Source organism: Doryrhamphus excisus, chromosome 16 (genome assembly GCF_030265055.1).
Source record: "Doryrhamphus excisus isolate RoL2022-K1 chromosome 16, RoL_Dexc_1.0, whole genome shotgun sequence".
Lineage (NCBI taxonomy): Eukaryota > Metazoa > Chordata > Actinopteri > Syngnathiformes > Syngnathidae > Doryrhamphus > Doryrhamphus excisus.
The window spans coordinates 10,011,723-10,029,936 of record NC_080481.1 but is presented as its reverse complement, the minus strand read 5'-3'; the positions used below and the strand labels follow the sequence as shown (position 1 = coordinate 10,029,936).

General features: G+C 42.0%; 1 protein-coding gene across 1 annotated transcript; it reads left to right on the top strand.

The window, feature by feature from the left end:
- Nucleotides 1-4,617: 4,617 nt before the first annotated feature.
- Nucleotides 4,618-9,916, top strand: LOC131104108 (SLIT and NTRK-like protein 1). Its single transcript, XM_058050902.1, has one exon. The coding sequence runs from the start codon at nucleotides 5,577-5,579 to the stop codon at nucleotides 7,698-7,700; it is 2,124 nt and encodes a 707-aa protein (XP_057906885.1). The 5' UTR covers nucleotides 4,618-5,576; the 3' UTR covers nucleotides 7,701-9,916.
- The last annotated feature ends 8,298 nt before the right edge of the window (nucleotides 9,917-18,214 follow it).

The window sequence follows — 18,214 nt, the reverse complement described above, 5'->3', positions numbered from 1 at the left end:
CTTGGTGGAAGCAAGTGGGCGATCTTGCTTGCCTCTTTGGCATCATTTTGTGAGTTGAAACCAGAAGTATTCCTTCTCATGTGGCATCCGGGCCAACTGCTGTGAGATGAGTGGCTCACAAGCTCTGGCTGATTTAGCAGAGATGAACTCGCTGCCATGGTAACAAGTATTAATTGCTGCACTTTAATAACAGTCTACTTCAAAACCAAGTGAATATCGGCTTGAATGCAATGCACCATGGTACTTTTGAAGAAAGATGAAAGACACCACAATGGAGTCCAGCCAAACCTAAAGGGCTCCAAAAAGCATCAGGTGAGTAATAGAAAGTGAGGACCAACAAATAAGATGAAAGCAGGTTTTTAGATGAAAATCTTTATACAATCCATTCATTTTCTATGTCACTTATCCTCACTAGGGTCATGGGGGTATGCTGGAGCCTATGCCAGCAGACTTCGGGCAAGAGGCGGCGCACACCCTGGACTGGTCGCCAGCCAATCGCCGGTATAACATACACTGTTTTTTTGTTATGCTTTTTCCACTTTTCTGACCTATAAGTTAGAATGTTGTATTCAACAAGAGATTGGTGCTTATACCAATGCATATTTTCCTACACATTCATTTTGGTAGGCGGAACACCCACTGTCCCAATACTTTTGTTTACATAGTACATGCAATTGTTTGACGCATTGAGTCATGCTCACACTTAGTGTGTCCTTCACTCGCCCAAACAAACAGCAGCAAGTCATCTGACTACATTGGCCTCCTGGGCTGCTTTCAACAGGTCAGCTGGGAGTTGCAACAAGGATATTTCGGAGGGTAGACAATGCTTGTTGATGGGAGAGTATAGATTTGCAGTCAAACATTCTGCTGAGTCCCCACATAGCCCCGCCACTCGATAGAACAGGATCACTTGCTGCTTCTGTCCTATTGACTCTCAATCTGCACTTGACCCTTTCTTTTCTGCACATGACACATCTGCCTGAACCTTCAATTCATTCACTTATACAAGGCGCTTGCAGGTTAGTTTTTGGAATAATAATTATCACCCGTTTAAAACATTTTATCTCATAAACTATATTTTTGTTTTTTTGACAAGGTTTCAAAGTGTCTCTTTTCGATACATTTTGATATTGTTCCTTCTCCACTCCCCTCATATCAGACCTTATCGAAGCTCCAAGCATGATTCAAAAGCATCGGTTCTCATTTGTTTTTACCAGTTGCTTGGTTCAAACATGAATAAACATTGTAGCAAACCTACCAACTATGAAAAATCTTTTATTTTAGTTTGTTTTGTCATTTTTATGCATGAAAGCTCTATTCTTCAACCACAAAATTGCACGATTTATTACTTGATATATTTTTTAAAAACCACGAAAGAGCGAAGGCGCTGTATTCCCCCGCCTCTCACAACACCTCACCACCTCCACCGGATGACCCACCCCATTATTTGAGAAGCACTGCTCAACGGGAAACCTAAACGGCCGCGCCTTATTTTGAATGCTGCCAGCACACACTCAGCCACACTTGTTGCTCGTGTGAAAACAAGCTGAACATGGCTCCTGACCTTTATGTAATTACCCGGAGAGTATTTCCATGGCTCAAAACCTTTGCTTTTGAGAGCTGTGAGGCCATGGAAGAATCTCAGCGGGATTAGGCTGCCAAGGGCAACAACGCCGTTCTGCTTTTGATTGGATGATTTGCTGAAAACTGCCAAATGGAACCCTTTATTGACACACAAACTATGTTGATAAAACACATGTGTAAGTGTTTGCTCTCTGTCAATCATAAAATAACTGCACGTACTGTAGATGTGACTAAAGTAGCAACCTCTCTGCAACTTTACACCACTGAAAAACATCATTATACCGTATTGTTAAATAACACTTCTCCGAGTGATTCTTGAGCATTAAATCATTAGATATGCCCACGTGCAGGCACATTTAGCTGCTGATTTTGTAGATAAATTGAATAGGAAATTACACTCACTCCTTTACACGTGGTATCACATGCACACAATTCTTCATTTATGTAAATGTTGCCTCTTGAGGAAAGATGAGGCACTACAATACTATGACGCGCTCCTGTTCCCGTAGCCACGCTAATGCGACGCGACAGTATCGGCATCACATCATCATGCTGAGCCCCATGCAATTATTTCTTTGGGATAATGCATCCATATTCATAATCCAATTAGGTTTGACTCAAGACACGGATCTTTTGATAGAAATATCATTTATCCTATTTTGGGGATTATTTCACAGTCACATGTTTGGCCTGCAAATGTGTGTCACAACATGCATTTGACTGAGTTTGTGAATCCTTTTTGGGTTTTTACTCTCGAAACAACAAAGTCACTTCCCAGATATTCACTTTAAATCCACCCCCAAATCAGAAAATGAAAGGTAATATCAATGTACGTATATATCACCAAGGTAACATGATATAACAAATGCAAAATCCAAATTGTGAGAGAAGCCTTTGTTTACTTCCAGTATTTCTGGAACAAGTGCTGGAAAATATGCACACATGAGAGATCTTTCTTTTATTTATTTATATATTAAAATTGGCCTCTGATATAAAGCAATGCAGTGCCCTCCAGTATTGAAGTATTTGAACAGTGAGATCAATTTCTTTGTTTTTTTTCTGTAAACTGAAAACATTTGGGTTTGACATCAAAAGACGGCAGAGAGCAACATTTCAGCTTTGATTTCCAGGTATTGACATCTGGATTGGATTCAACTTAGAAGCTAGCACCTTTTGTTGTAGCCCACCCGTTTTTCATGTGAGCACAAGTTTTAGAATATGACAGGTTTGTGTCCTTTTGCATTACGTATTCAATCAATAAATAGCACTGAATGTCTACGCTCTGTTACAGATTGGTGAGGATAGACTGAATTTAAAGTTTCTTAAACACAACATGAAAAACAGAGACTCGTCTATGGGTGAAAACAAGCAATTGTCAATCTGCGAGAAGAAAAATTGGTAATTTCCACTGCAGCCATTTGGAATGTCCTGAAGATCGAAGGTAGACCATGGAAAACAGCAACACTTGATGACTAACTGTTAGTGGTACCTTCACTTCCGTCCTCTGCTGGTCGTTTCTGTCACTATCTCCTCTTCATAGATTACTTTTTGAACCTACTGTATAGGTACAATGTCTACACCAGAAGATGTAAGCCACTCATAGGAAGCAAAAATAGGAAGCCAGGATAGAATTTGCCAAGAAAGTTCAGAGATGAGCCTGTCCGTAGAATTTTGTCCATTTGTTTGTGTTGATGTCAAACCTAAATGTTTTTATGTACAAAGCAAAAATAAAGGAATTGACTTCACAGTTACAATACTTCTTGAGGGCACTGTGAAATGTGTTCTTCGCGTTGCTGTTGCACAGCTCAGAAGCATACACAACACTCCTGTTGCTTCAGTATCATATAAAAACAGAAAAATAACAGTAAAAAAATATATAATGAATGAAAATTTAATCAAAAAGACTAAACATTCCTAGACAGACACATTTCCAACATCTTGATGATGGTTTAGTTGATAAATTGATAATTGTTCAAATGTAAATAAAAATAGAAAAACTATTTATTAAAAGTCACTTGGGTCTCAAAATATTGCAAAGAGTAGCAGACCATTTTTTAAAGGTGCTTCTATGTAATAAGTAGGGGTGCTGCAGTACAGGCAACCCACTGTACAGTCCGTACCTCTGTATTTTCGCTTTCATTGATTCATTGATTTCATTTATTCATTTACACTATACTGTAAAGATGCCAAAACCAATTCAGATTAGGTCAGTATATTGTACTATTCCTTCATTATCTTTTCTCACACATAGACCATTTTCTCTGCATTGAATGTGCAGTTTCTGTGAAGAAAATAGTTCCCAAGGACTATTTAGTCTACAAGTTCAGAATAGTCTTTATAATCTTTTTCCAATGCCACTCACTTACAGTACATGAAAAGACCAATGTATTCCATCATTACAAAATACTGGCTAAACCCAAAATAGCGGAAGTACCAAAGATTTAAGACATTTCCGTGGATTTTGCTAAACTTTCTCAAGGTCTTGCAATACACATTTTTTTCTCTCATCTTTTTTCCATCATTTTTCACGTGTTCTCCTAGGCTCCAAACAGTCACACAGAGCTCAGAATATAAACAAAAAAAGTCGAAACTGTATGTGCATAATGAGCAGAATAAATAAACAGGCAAAACGGTCTAAAAAGACACTTGTTTACATACGTGTTAGTCTTTTTGGGGTGGTGGGGAGGGGTTATGACACTCGTGTCTTGATATAAATAGGCCATTATGAGTACACTGTCCCTGATTGTAGGTGGCTGTTGATGTTCTGTTCGTGACCAGCCCAATGCTTTGTCGGAAATCCCCAGACTGGAGCTGGTTATTTCACACTTGTGCTGCCTCCTGCCATCAAACAGCAATGTGAGAGAAAGAAGACATTAAGACTGTTCCCACAGAGCGCTGCAGATGGAAAGAAAAAAAAAAGCGGGGGTGGAGGTTCGCCTGTGCCGACCTCCCCGTCTGATGCAAAACACCGAGTAGAGTACAATGCATATAAAAAGCAACTAGAAATATCTGGTCAACTCACTTTCCCTTTGTCTCATATCTTCGTAGATCCATTTCTGCAAAACATCTTAGGAGGGGAACACGTCACGCACACATGCGCACACAGGCTGACGCATCGTTTCATACTCTTTTGCAGAGCTGAGGCATGCCTGTGGCGGATTAATTAGTTGCACTGCATTCAACAGCGTTTGTTAAAAAGCATAGCGAAAAGAGTCACAATTTTGGAATGTTCTTTAAAGAAGGGGGGTGGATTTTTTGGGAACAAGTAAGGCATTACGACCCGGACGTGGCATCTTGCTCCTGCTCTGCCGACTTGACCACTTTTTCCGCGGAGCTGCAAGCTGAAAGAGTGAGACGTCGGCTGGCAGCGCGTTGAAGTGGCGCAACTTTGGCGCAATCAGCTCAACGCACATTGAATTTTGAGATTTCTAAATCACGACCCATACTAATGGACTGATTATTTTTTTGCCAGTGCAGCGAGAGTGTGTGAGATCGCCGCGCTACGATGAACGCTGTCTCTGCTCGCCTTTTTTTGTGATACCGGCTCGGATCGACGCAATAAAAAAGGAGGGGAAGGAGCGAGGCGAGGTGAGACACAGCCGAGAGATGTGAGGAGGGGATGCGGGTGTTTTCAAGCCAAGCGTCGGCGCAGGGTCGCAATTCAGCACCAGGGAGAGGGGACAGCTCCCCACGCCGCAGCGCGCCAGCAAGAGAAGAAGCGCCTATTTGTTCCTTGTTTTTCTGCCAAGGTCAGTCCTATGAGGTGCAAAAAAATGGTTTGGACTCTACTTCCTCTTGTTTTTAGCCTGGCTGACCCACTGAGGCAGTGAGGACATTTCTATTGAGAACTGTGGGCACAGGAACAGGTTAGATGTGTTTTAAAAGACTACCTCATCTAACCACGTCTCCCTTTCCGCTTCCTTTTGGACTGATGTCGACTCGATCAACAGCTCCTATGTCTTGAGACCGGGGATGATTTGTCCGTGTTGAAAATGCTGCTTTGGGTTGTCCTGCTGAACGCGGCTCTTTGTGTTGCCAGTGGGAACGTGACAAGGGACGTGTGTAAGGAGCAGATATGCTCGTGCACCGAGGTCGAGGGAGACGTGCACATCGGCTGTGAAAAACGGAGCTTCACCACGCTGCAGCACCTCACCGGGCCAAGCTCACATTTTTACCACTTGCTGCTGCATGGCAACTCTCTGTCCAGGCTCTTCCCCAACGAGTTCGCCAACTTTTACAATGCCGTCAGCTTGCATTTGGAGAACAACGGGCTGCACGACATAGTCCCTGGAGCTTTTCTGGGGCTGCAGCTGGTCAAAAGGCTGCACATAAACAACAACAAGATCCGCTCCTTCAGGAAGAGTACATTTCTGGGCTTGGACGACTTGGAATATCTCCAAGCTGATTTTAACCTCTTAAGGGACATTGACCCGGCCGTGTTCAGGGACCTTAATAAACTTGAAGTGTTGATACTTAACGACAACCTCATCAGTGCACTGCCCATAAATGTGTTCCAACATGTGCCCATTACGCATCTTGACCTACGTGGAAACCGAATCAAAACATTGCCTTATGAGGGGATCCTTGAGCAGATCCCGGGCATTGTAGAGGTTCTGCTCGAAGACAACCCCTGGGACTGTAACTGTGACCTGGTTTCCCTGAAGGAATGGCTGGAGAATATACCACCGAATGCGCTCATTGGGAGGGTCATTTGCGAGGCTCCCACCAGGCTGCAAGGGAACGACCTGAATGAGACTTCCGAAGCAGAGCTGTGCCCTTCACAGAACGGTGGTGCAGACACCAGCCTGGTGGCCCCTCCCACCCAGGATGAGACATCCGAGCCAGTCGCACATGGCGGCGGCCCACGTCCCACGCCTTACAAGCCCAGCTCAGACGCCAGTGGGCCACCGACGCCTGGTGGCCACGGAGCCAAGAGCCGTTCTAAATCACGTGAGAACTGGCAGCTTAAGACCAAACCCACACCAATAGCGACAGGCGTAAGTGGGGCCAAAGAGCAGCTTCACAATGCCACCTGCCCCCAGCCATGCAACTGCAAGCTGGTCGGTTCCAGACAGGGGCTTGGGGTGAACTGTGAGGGCAAGAAAATCGAGAGCTTATCTAATCTGAAACCAAGACCACAGATTGCCCACGAACTGAACATGAGAGACAACAACATCCATGCGGTGAAAAAGAACCAGCTGCTTGGCTACACCAGCCTCAACCTTCTCGATCTCGGCGGGAACAACATCAAGGCGATCGACAACAGCACCTTCCAGAATCAGAGCGAACTGAGGTGGCTGTACATGGATAAGAACTATCTGGATACACTCATGGCAGAGATGTTCGTGGGTCTCGTCAACTTGGAATATCTCAGTTTGGAATACAACGACATCCAGCTCATAGTGGCTGGCACGTTCAGCCCCATGCCGAACTTGAGAGTTCTCTTCCTTAATAACAATTTGCTCAAGTCTTTGCCAGTGGATGCGTTCCTTGGAATTTCTTTGTCAAAAATCAGCCTGCATAATAATTACTTCTCCTATCTGCCCGTAGCTGGCGTGTTGGACCAGCTCAACTCCATCATTCAGATAGATTTGCACGGAAATCCTTGGGATTGCTCTTGCAACATCGTGCCCTTCAAACAGTGGGCTGAGCGGCTCGGAGCTGACGTCATCGTGAGCGATCTCAAATGCGAGTCGCCGGAGGAGTTCTGGAAACGCGACTTCCGCTACGTGCGGAACGACCTCATGTGCCCCAGACTCTACGAGCGGATGCCCCCTCCCACCCCTGTGTCCAAAAACAGCACTTTCACAATGGACTCGGGCACGCGATCAAACTCTTATCTAGAGCCCAACCGGGTCTCCATCTCGGTGCTCGTCCCCGGGTTGCTGCTGGTGTTTGTCACATCCGCGTTCACTGTCGTGGGAATGCTCGTCTTCATACTGCGCAACCGCAAGCGGTCCAAGAGGCGGGACGGGAACTCGTCTGCCTCTGAGATCAACTCCCTGCAGACGGTGTGCGACTCCTCGTACTGGCACAGCGGCCCCTACCATGCAGACACGGGTGCGCATCGGGGCTTTGATTGCACCACACACCTGTCTACGACAAATGATGCGTGAAAAGAAGAGGGGCTGGAATGGATTTACAAACGACACACAGACAACCTGCTTCTCCTCACACAGGAGGAGAGCGGTCTTGGTGCTGTCTTGTTTTAGTCCACGTTAACCGGTTTGTCTGCTGCACGGGGCCCCAGCACTGTATATTATGTATATGACAATCCCTCCCCCACCCTCCTAAGAATACCCTTACCTGTGCTATTTGCCGCATTTGGACTTCAGATCTGTATCAGACATAGTTGGAGCATATGATGTAATGAAAAAAAGGAGGGGAAATGCGTGTGAGAGGGAATGGTGCACGAGCGCATGAATGTAAATGTAAATAGTCGGGCCGATGTATCATAATGTGCATGATGATATTTCCGCATGGTTTCAACACACGCACACATAGCGCGCGACTGAGGAACCATGACCACTGAAGAGGAGGCGAAACCCCTTTCATGCTCCATCAATATGATGACTATATATATAGATATTATGAGAGTTACATATATATGACTATAACAAAGTGCCATTTCTCTATTTTTGTGAACTTGCGGTTAGGATTTGTATTTGTTGTTTTAAACCTGTTTGGACAAAAGAGGTGGGAAAACACTGTTGGTTAGTATCAGAAAGGATGTGATGCTGTCAGTGCATGTTCTTTTTTCTGTTTGTTTTATTTGATTGTCGATGAATATTGGGATTATTTATACGCTACTAGATGGTGCGGGTGTAGCCCCCCCAATCGTCACCAAACTCAACCTATCATCCTTTTTTTTTTGAATGTATACTATGTTCTTTTTTTAATAGCGTGCCAATTGTTGACTCCATGGCGACATGTGTACAAGCATGACGTCATTCGGATGCTTCTGCTGCAAAGTTGATGTAGCTTAAATAATAGTTCTGTGGTTTTTGTGTGTCTATGAGTATAGCCTGTGTTGGGTGAGAGGACGTTAAAAAAAAAAACATGTCATTGGGGGGTTTGTACCATCATATTTTTTCAAAAACCGAGCAACGTTTTCAATTGAGCTAGAATAATTTGATCAATGTATACAGTGCAGGTAAACATAGCATAGACTGCTTTTTATTGTGAGAAAAAAAAGTATTCCTCCACACACAGACACATGAAAAATACTATGATTCATCTTTTATTGTGATTTTTTTAAGCTATCTAACCTTGTACAAATAACTCATTGTAAACAAAATGTGCTTGAACTATGCTGTACTGGGGTAGAATTCTTGCTTTTTCACAAAAGATGAGTTGTGCCGTGAGAGGGATGTGGCCAGTCCTTATATAGAGGAAGTGCTTAGAGCCTTCGCAAACATGGCTGGGTAATGCAAGATGCCTTTTACACTTCACATATAGCAGGCTACGTCATGACTGCAGGCCTGCTCTAACAGAAGGTGTTACTATTAGCACTAACTTATACTCAAAAAAGCATTACAGACTGAGGCCCACATACTGTGTGCATTGTGTGCCACTAATGCAACAATGCTCTTTTTATATGTCTATTAAGACAGTGTAAAAACCCTGTAACCATTTCATGACACGCCCAATTTCAATTTGATTTCTACAAAGGGCTCCAAAGTATAAACACCTTCAAATTAAAAGCAGCTTACATTAGGTGTAGGGGCCTTAAATTTAATTAGGTGACAATAGCATGTTAGCCAAAACTGGTCGGCCAACTGTACCTTCAATTTGTCACTGTCCGAGGTGCTGAATCACTTCCTTTGTCCTCCTGCTCAGTCAGAGAAAGAGACATGTGGCCATTTGCATTCGGCACCCTTAACTATTATCCTTCCCGCATAGCAACTCATTAGTGGCAGATAACATGGGGGACATGTTTAGAAGTGTGGATTACACAGAGGCTCGAAAATGGATGGTTGAATAGTCTGACAATGCAAATGATATGAGTCATCTGCAGTGGCTGTTCTGTAGGCCCAAAACCTTTTTCATAGTGCTGGATTTGCCTTTACTTTTTCACCCGGCTTGACCTTGGGGATTAAGGTCATGGCAAATCTGTGACAGACACTCATCATTGCCTCGCATCTTCTTTAACTCGCAGTTCTCTCTTTTGTCCCACCAGAAGGTTTTTTTTTTTGCCACCTGTGTGCCACAGCTCATTTGATATTTGTTATCATTTTCAAACGCCGTGTTTCCAACTACATTTTTATGCTTTGCAATATTTGACCTGCTTATATTTTGTTAAATAAAGTGTGGTTGCGGTTGAGTGAAACTATGTTGTTTTTAGGTATTTTTCTTGTATGGTATGGCATCGTGTGGTTTATTTCTTGCAGACATGGTTAACAAGTTACATTAAGGTGAGTGTGTTTGGACAATTCAACATGCCTGAAAAGGAGAAGGAAGAACCAGAGTTTATTTAATCCTACCTCTTCTCCATGTTTATTAGTGATAATACATTCACACCATATCTTTTACATGTTGATGCTTATATAATATCTTGTTTGCTTACAGTTTGTTGTTTAAACTGTGTTCACTTCCAGTGTGAAAAGAAGGCACCATTTTGAAAAAAATATATGTCAATAACAAAATAAGTGTATAAAATACATAAATGATGCCATATCTCTTGTGTAGTGTTCAGGAAAATTATTAGCATACACATAATAAAAATTTAATAGATAGATATGATATGAGTAATAAAACAGGAATGCATTTTTTAACAATAGAAATATATGCTAGAGTAAATGGGGGCATTAAGTAAAGATAAGTAAAGCTAAGACATTGAAAATAAATATATTGATATTGGGAAATCATTTTAACTTAATTTCACAATTCATGAGTAGTTTCAGGACATAGGTGAGGTAATAATTTATTGGTCACATTCAGTGAATGAAAGGTATTGCTTAATCTACTCCTATTTATGTATTGTATGTTACTTCTTTGATTGAGATGAGTTTAGAATTGATGATATAAAAATGCTATTATAATTTAATCCAAAATAATCTACGTTTTAATCCACAATCTTCAGAAAAAGATATGTGACTCCGCCCTAGCACAATCACATTCATTACAGTCATAGGTTATAGTTGTTTAAACTGTTGGTTGTTTTGTATGCTGAGCACACTCACTACAACCCTGCTGTGGCCCAGAGTTCCAGTTATAGTTGCGGGACAAAAAAAAAATGGGCTGGCCAAAAAAAAATCACGACCAAATTTGTGGACAGGTTAGTTGTTAGGCATTCTTAAACTGGTGTTACATGGCAGGAATAGAACTGCATGGTACTTAAGAATCCTGTTCACGACCACAACACACCAAGCCTGTCGGTCTGGACTGCACTGCTATAAGAATCACACTATTTATAAACACCCTTGTCTTTAAGCATTGCTTGCTGACACTTGGACCAAGTGTTCAACATGAGCAAGTGACACCATTATTTGTTAATACGCAAACATGCCCGACAAAACATTTAATTACAAGGCTAAATCGTAGCAGTGCAGAATGTAGCCTGGAGCTGTATTAAATGTATGGCTTCACGAGAACCCTTGTAAGTCACTTCCAGCGTGCCTAATCCGTCTTATGTTGCTGTTTACTTGGCTCAGTTACAATCTCTTTCAAGCTTGTGCTGATTTTTTTTCAATGGAACACCAAGGGTGAATTTTGCATGCTTTTGTAGTCATGTTGCATATAATAAACGCAGGAAATTAATGTTGGAGGAGAGATCAATGTCTTCTGGAGTAGTTCATAAACCTCAAACCATACTCATATCCGCATGGCTGCCCTGTAGATCACAGAGACAATACCTGAGTAATTAAACGGATTCTGCCACATAATTGACCCTGAGATCTGGTATCAGCCCACAGTATAACAGGCCGGCGCCAAGCCACCAAGAGTTGCCTTTAATCAAGATGAGTGAATGGCTGGCCGAGTGTTTCCTCCAGTTCTAAGTAATCCCCTTCCTCCAGCCCCCTCTTATTGATTAGGTCATTGATTAGATTCACCAGCCTCAAACATGCCCATCCCTCACCAGTGCTTCAGGCATTTTGTGGCTTGTACTGATCCGATTACTCAGATCACACGGGAGCTGTGACCACAACTCGAAAATTGAGCCTAGTAACATTCCTTTGTAGCACAAACTATGTTGTTTTTCATTTGTGTAATTGGACTGACCAAAAGTTTATAAACACTGAAACATTGCATTGAAATTGAGAACAGTACCTTTGGATTGGCAGACCGGGGTGGTCCATCACCGGGTCCGGATGCTGACCGAGGTCCACCATTTGGTGATTGATGGCTGGTACTGAAAGTCTATGTCCACACATGTGCAGATTTTTTTTTTTTAAATGCATCCACACAAACTAAGCTTTTGGAAAACATTTTTGAAAACTCTGCTTCAGCATATGTGTGTGAATGGTAAAGTCACAGCTTTTTGTGCCGTCAAAACGGACTTAACTGACTGCCATGACTTTTTGTGTGTTTAAGAGTAAACATTTTCCTATTTTTGCTTTACATTGACGAACAAAGGTGCCATTTTGGGCTTCAAAAGACGCTACTGCTACTGCTTTCCTCTCGACGCTGTGTGGTACATTACTGTCATGGAGGAAATTAAACAACGGTAATTAGTCAGACACAAGATTATTTCAGCAGTGACACCATCATTCCATGGCTGCAGCGCCGCCATTACTTTGGTGTGTGCATGGCAGCCATAGTGTTCTGAAACGCCATAGTGTGTATGACATTTTTTTTTTACACCAGGGAGGGGCAAATGTGAGTTTCTGAAAATATCTGCGTTCTTCTCAGCATGGCCTACATTTTCAACATAAAGGAGAACACTGATATGTATTTATTTTATATGTTTCTGTGCATTTTCAAGACGCTTATGTCCAATTAAACTCATACAGAATCTAACAACTTTCAAACGTAAACATGATGCACTCAAATGCCGCATGTCTACCTCAAAGCGCTCTGCAAGGAGGCTGTATTGTGCACAGAATGGAGAGAAAATTGCATAAACCGACGTGCTATGCCCGAGGCACAGGGTCAGAGGACAGATGGAGAGAAAATGACTCACTGAGAAAAAAAATACAATTCACATTCAGATGGGCATAAAGCAAGAGGGAGATGTTTTGTAGTGACTCCACATTCCTGAATGCTCAATTACAGTTGAGCTGAGCCCAGTGCACTGATCACTAGGTAAAGTATATAGGTCATGGAAAAATGCATTTATAAAGTAATGTGGAAATGTGAATATTAGCAGGAAAGACAAATGGTTCTGTCACGAAAAACATCCACCAACAATGGCCTGTGAACCCAGTTACATCAAGCGTCCTGAAATCAGTCGAGATATTGCACTCAAACAGAGAAATAGTTCCCGCTGGAACATGATGAACATTATGAGTATTTTACCTTTGACCCAAGGACCACAACTATCTCATGTTGGGAAACGATTTAAAAATCAATACGTTAGTTGCATTGATAAATCAATTTTGGCAGACAGTTTCTGAAATGGTGGAAAACAGAGCACCACAATAACATTTTGCTGGTTTACCTTTCGACCTTAGCTGCTATTTTTATCATCAACAAGTACATAGTGTAGGCTTTTTATATACAGTAATCCCTCACCACTTCGCCCTTGGAATTCAGCGGCTTTACTCAAACATGTTTTTAAAAAAAAAATTAATTAATCAATCATGCTGTTTTGAGGTTGAATACAACCAATTTAGTAAAATAATGCATATTCAAGCATATTAAAGTACTTACACATACATAGAATAAATATTAAAGTATTTCATCCCAAAATTAAGCATTTTTAAGTATAAAAATTGATAAATCAACTAAAATAGAAATGTGGTCATGGAAGAAATGATTAGCCCACCCTTCATATTTATGCCTGGCACAATTAAAAGTTGACAACAAAAATGGCTCATATGAGTTATTTTTTTGCAGAACAATAGCTTTGCTATTTATGTAAGAACTTATGCGATTTTGGTAATTATCAGGAAAACCATGGATATCAGCTCTTAAATTAAACTCTTATGAGCTATTTTTGTTATGATAATTATATCTGTACAAACAAATGTACTTTTAGTTGTACCAGGCATTAAAATAGATCAATAGGTTCAGGCAACAAGCTCAACTTATTGTTGGCAATGTGAACCAGGCTCCGGCTCCAAGGACTGAATGGTACGTATTAGCATGGGAGGGACGTAGTAGTGAGGGACACGGTAAAATGCCTCATCCAAATCCACAAAGAACATGTAGACTGGTTGGGTAAACTCTCATGTTGCCTCCAGTGTCCTTGCAAAGGTATAGAGCTGGACCAGTGTTCCTCGATCAGGACGAAAACAATATTGCACAACCGGGAAAGTTGAATGTGATTTCCATGCAGTTGGAACACGCCCTCCGGTCACAATTCTTGCAATGGGGACCACCACTCCAGAGGTACTGTTCCTGACTTCCATACAATGTTGAAGAGACGAGTCAGCCAACACAGTCCTTCAACATCCAGAGCCTTGAGGAAACACGTCCACCCCCTGAGCTTTGCCATTGGGGAGCATTTTTACTACCCCAAATGCCTCAACCACGGTGATTGGAACTGTCCACGTCCGTGCTCTCAGACTATGCTTCCTCTACGGAAGGTATGTCAGTGGAATTGAGAAATAAAAATTGGGATATATTATCCGAAAAATATGACAGGTCACCCATTCACTCACAGTACATGTCTCTAGTGCCTACACACACACAAAAGCAGTCTCGCAGAGGTGATGAACAATTTGCAGTCATGTTGTTCTTACAATAGTCGACACATTCAATGCCAGCTAACAGTCGTCACTAAACTACGCTGCCCTACTCAACACAGGTAGAAGCTGGATATAATGCTGACAGTCCGTTCAAATGTTGGTGCCCTCGAGGCAGCTGTAGGACTCCGCTGCAATCAGTCCTTTTAAGGGTAACCTTGTATTGCTTATCTCTATTCTTTCTTTCCACTCATTTAAGTTTGGCAGTTTGAGATGCCTCACAAGAAATTCACCACGATCCCTAGTCTACAAAATGAAAAGAAAATTGCTGACAGTTAAACTCACATCCCTGCTTCTTCAGCATTTGCTCGTCACATGAATGTACACATGCTTCAGGATGTACATGTGTGCATATGTGGACTGTCATTTGCATCTTTGCTATGGTAGCTGCTGCTTTCTAAGAAAAGTTCCTATGCTCATTTTGCCTGAAGGTTTTTCCTTTCCTGCACACAAGCATATTCTTCTCCCATCTTTTTTACTTAGTTTACTACAGAATGTTGAGCTATTGCCAATCACCTCAGGCTGTTGCTGTGCTCTTACAGGAGAGATGATGGTATATAGAGACAATGGACTCACAAGTGTGATGTCAAATGGGGTCGATGTACCTGGTAGTTCAAACACTTTTTTGGATTCTTTTTGGTACTTTGGTGCATTCACTATCTCTCAGTGACAGGATGATACATCCAAAGTGTGTGAATGAGAGATATCACAGGTCCTTCCTTCCTGCAGCTTTTGGGCTCTATAACATTAACTGTTCTGTGCAATACCTATGCTATGAACAAGTGCAATAAACCTGTGGCCTGATCAACATGTACACAGTTGTAAATAGTGTATATTGTGATTTATATTTAACTTTGTGATTTGTATTACCTTGATTTTGCACTTTCGATATCGTGTGCATTTTTTGTACTCTTTTGCTGGTGTAAATTTGGAATTCCTCCCACATATTGTGGAATAATGCTAAATATAGGAATCAGCAATTGCTATATTTGCAATCGATCAATCCATATCAATTTCAGACTTACCAATATAAGCACAACCCTATGATCACTTCCTGTTTATGCCCTGCCCACTCAGTACAGATATAGATAGTGATCACTTCGATGGGTGATACAGATACAGATAGTGGTGTACTTGCTCATCCCCAATATACAGTATGTGTATGTACACTATGTATATATAGTATATACAATATAGTACACCCAGTCCAGGGTGTACCCCGCCTCTTTCCCAAAGACAGATGGGATAGGCCCAGTGAGGATAAGCAGCATAGAAAATGGATGGATGGAATTTAAGTTCCAAATCGGGTTTGGCGATATTTTTTTATGTAGTGATTTACAAAAAAACATTTCAGGTCACCACAGTAATCCTTGAGATGGACAGTAGGTTGGATTCATCTCAACAAGGGAAACATCTTCTGACTTTCCCCCCTTGGGGACAAACTGAACGAAATACAGAGCAAAGAGAGCTAGCAAGCCAATCTATAAACTGTCACAATTTTTCACTTGATGGAGGCATGATGGATGACTGCATCCCCTGGCAGCAGTCTGGCACCCTGTGTGAAGGAACTTTGTGTGCCTATGTATGTGTGAGTAATTGCTGTTCTTTTTATTTTGGGGGGGGGGGGGGTGTTTGGACAAAGAGCTCACAGGTGGCCTTACATGAATGCTATGATGCTTGCTGCTCGTGGGATTAACTGGTTAAGCTTAAAAATGTATCTGTGAGAAAAAAAAGTGAAAAGTGATGTCTCACAAACCGTGATGTCCATGATGTGCACATTTACTGATTAAATGTATCTCAAATTAGAAAACTAAAATAGGGCAAGATGAAAGTTGTCAGCTCAGTTAGCAGAAGGAAGATGGTGGGGAAGGGAAGGGCGGTTCATTCTTTGAGGCCTACGCCGGATCTTGAGCTTTGTCTTGTCTGACTCTGTTGCATCTCCCTACCATCCCTCCTTTCCTTCCTTCTCATGCCTGCATCTCTGGTTCCTGCTCTTTCCCAAGGGCTTAATTTATTGTTAGCTACAGAGATGTAAGAATGACAACCTACGCTCTCCTTTGCTTTGTTGGTGAGCTACCAGCCTTAATGAGGGTGTGAACGCATGTAGTTGCCTAGCATACCTTTTTAAGCCAGTGCACCAGCACAATATACCAGTACATGTACTTTTTTGATGTAGTTGTTTTTATACTGCAGTGCCGTAGCTTGACCGATTCACATTCCATCACCTAACAAAAACAACAGCAGTTGAAGGATAACGTTTCAAACACCTTTTGGTGCAGACATATTGGACAGTTGACATTTTCTGTAAGGAAAAGAAATTGTGATTATCAAACATCCCAAAGTGAGATTTTTTGTGAAGCCGAGGACTCTTTCTGGCAACTGGACTTATCAAAACACAGCCAAGGACGCACAGCAATACAAAGAAAGACAAATATTCTCAATAATAACATTCATTGATATTGTAGAGTATATACATAGTAGATAAAGTAGATTGAACATTTTAACTACATACTGTACATGTATATCAACATGTGATCCGGGGACAGAAACGTGCCTGCCAATACCCCTCCGAACACCACCAAACATGTCTTCACATTCATACACCAGTGCAGGCCGCACTGCAGACAAGGTGGGTGAGGTGTCTTCCCACCATTCTACTCCGTGTAAGCAATGCTCTAAAGGTTGGTTTAAAGGTTCACAATGGTGTCGTCCATGTGTCTTTTCTTTCCCAAGCTTTCCGGTTGATGACAATTACGCCAGAAAAGAAGAATCCATTGGAGCTCAAGAGGATCTGAGACAAGCCTCACGGCTGAAAGCCTGCAACGATCAAGGGGACTTGCTAAGTGAGTCATGCATACATTACCAAAATGGCTGTAATTTCATACCCTGTCAGTCACAAAGCCCACTGCCAGAAGTATTTTTATACTACTCAATGACAGTAGGTACATTTTGTGTCACTTTAGCTTCATTCATGAATGAGGTATTGCTAGAAATGGAACATGCTTGAACATGAGCAGGCAACAACAGAGGTGAACAACGCAAAAGACAAAATAAGACAACCGGATGTGAGACGCCATTGTTGCTTTTCACCTCCACAAAATTATATTTTGAATGAAGGGGAATCAGAAGGGACATCTTCAACAAGGTTCACTAAAAGACAGCATGATATGGGGAACAAAATCTAAATTCAGGATGAGTGTCAAGTTAAATTCTCATGCGCTCTCCGTTGGCAGTAATTGATTTTGGAATGTTAGCAGCAAAGAAGACATGAAAGCTCTTTCCTTCCCTCTGTTCTCGGAGTCACTGCCTACTTCTTACATCCTCCAGATTAACATTGCTCATCTTTTTTTTCCTGTTTCTACCCACATGTCCCCATTCAGTCCATTTTCATTTCACCTGCACCCCTAAAACCCTCCCCATGTGATCCCCATTTCGTTCCTGTTTCAGAGACACAATCTCTTTGTCTTCCCAAGCCTGCCCACCTTTTTAACAGCCTTCAATACATATCACTGACATCATTTGGAAGTGCAATCCACTCCCCCCATTTCCTCCCATTTTACTGGAACAAAGTGACTCGTTTTTCTATTAAGGTGACATGGACATGGGAAGAGGTAAAATTGAGATAAGTGGGTAGCAGAGGCTTTTGATCCCCCCCAATAAAAAAAAAAAACATGTACCCTCCTTCACCAGATCCACTCATCGCTCATCTCCGCTCTTTTTCATAGCCCAGATCGCCCCTCCCTCCCCTCAGTAACCATCCAATCACTGTTTTTATGCAAACG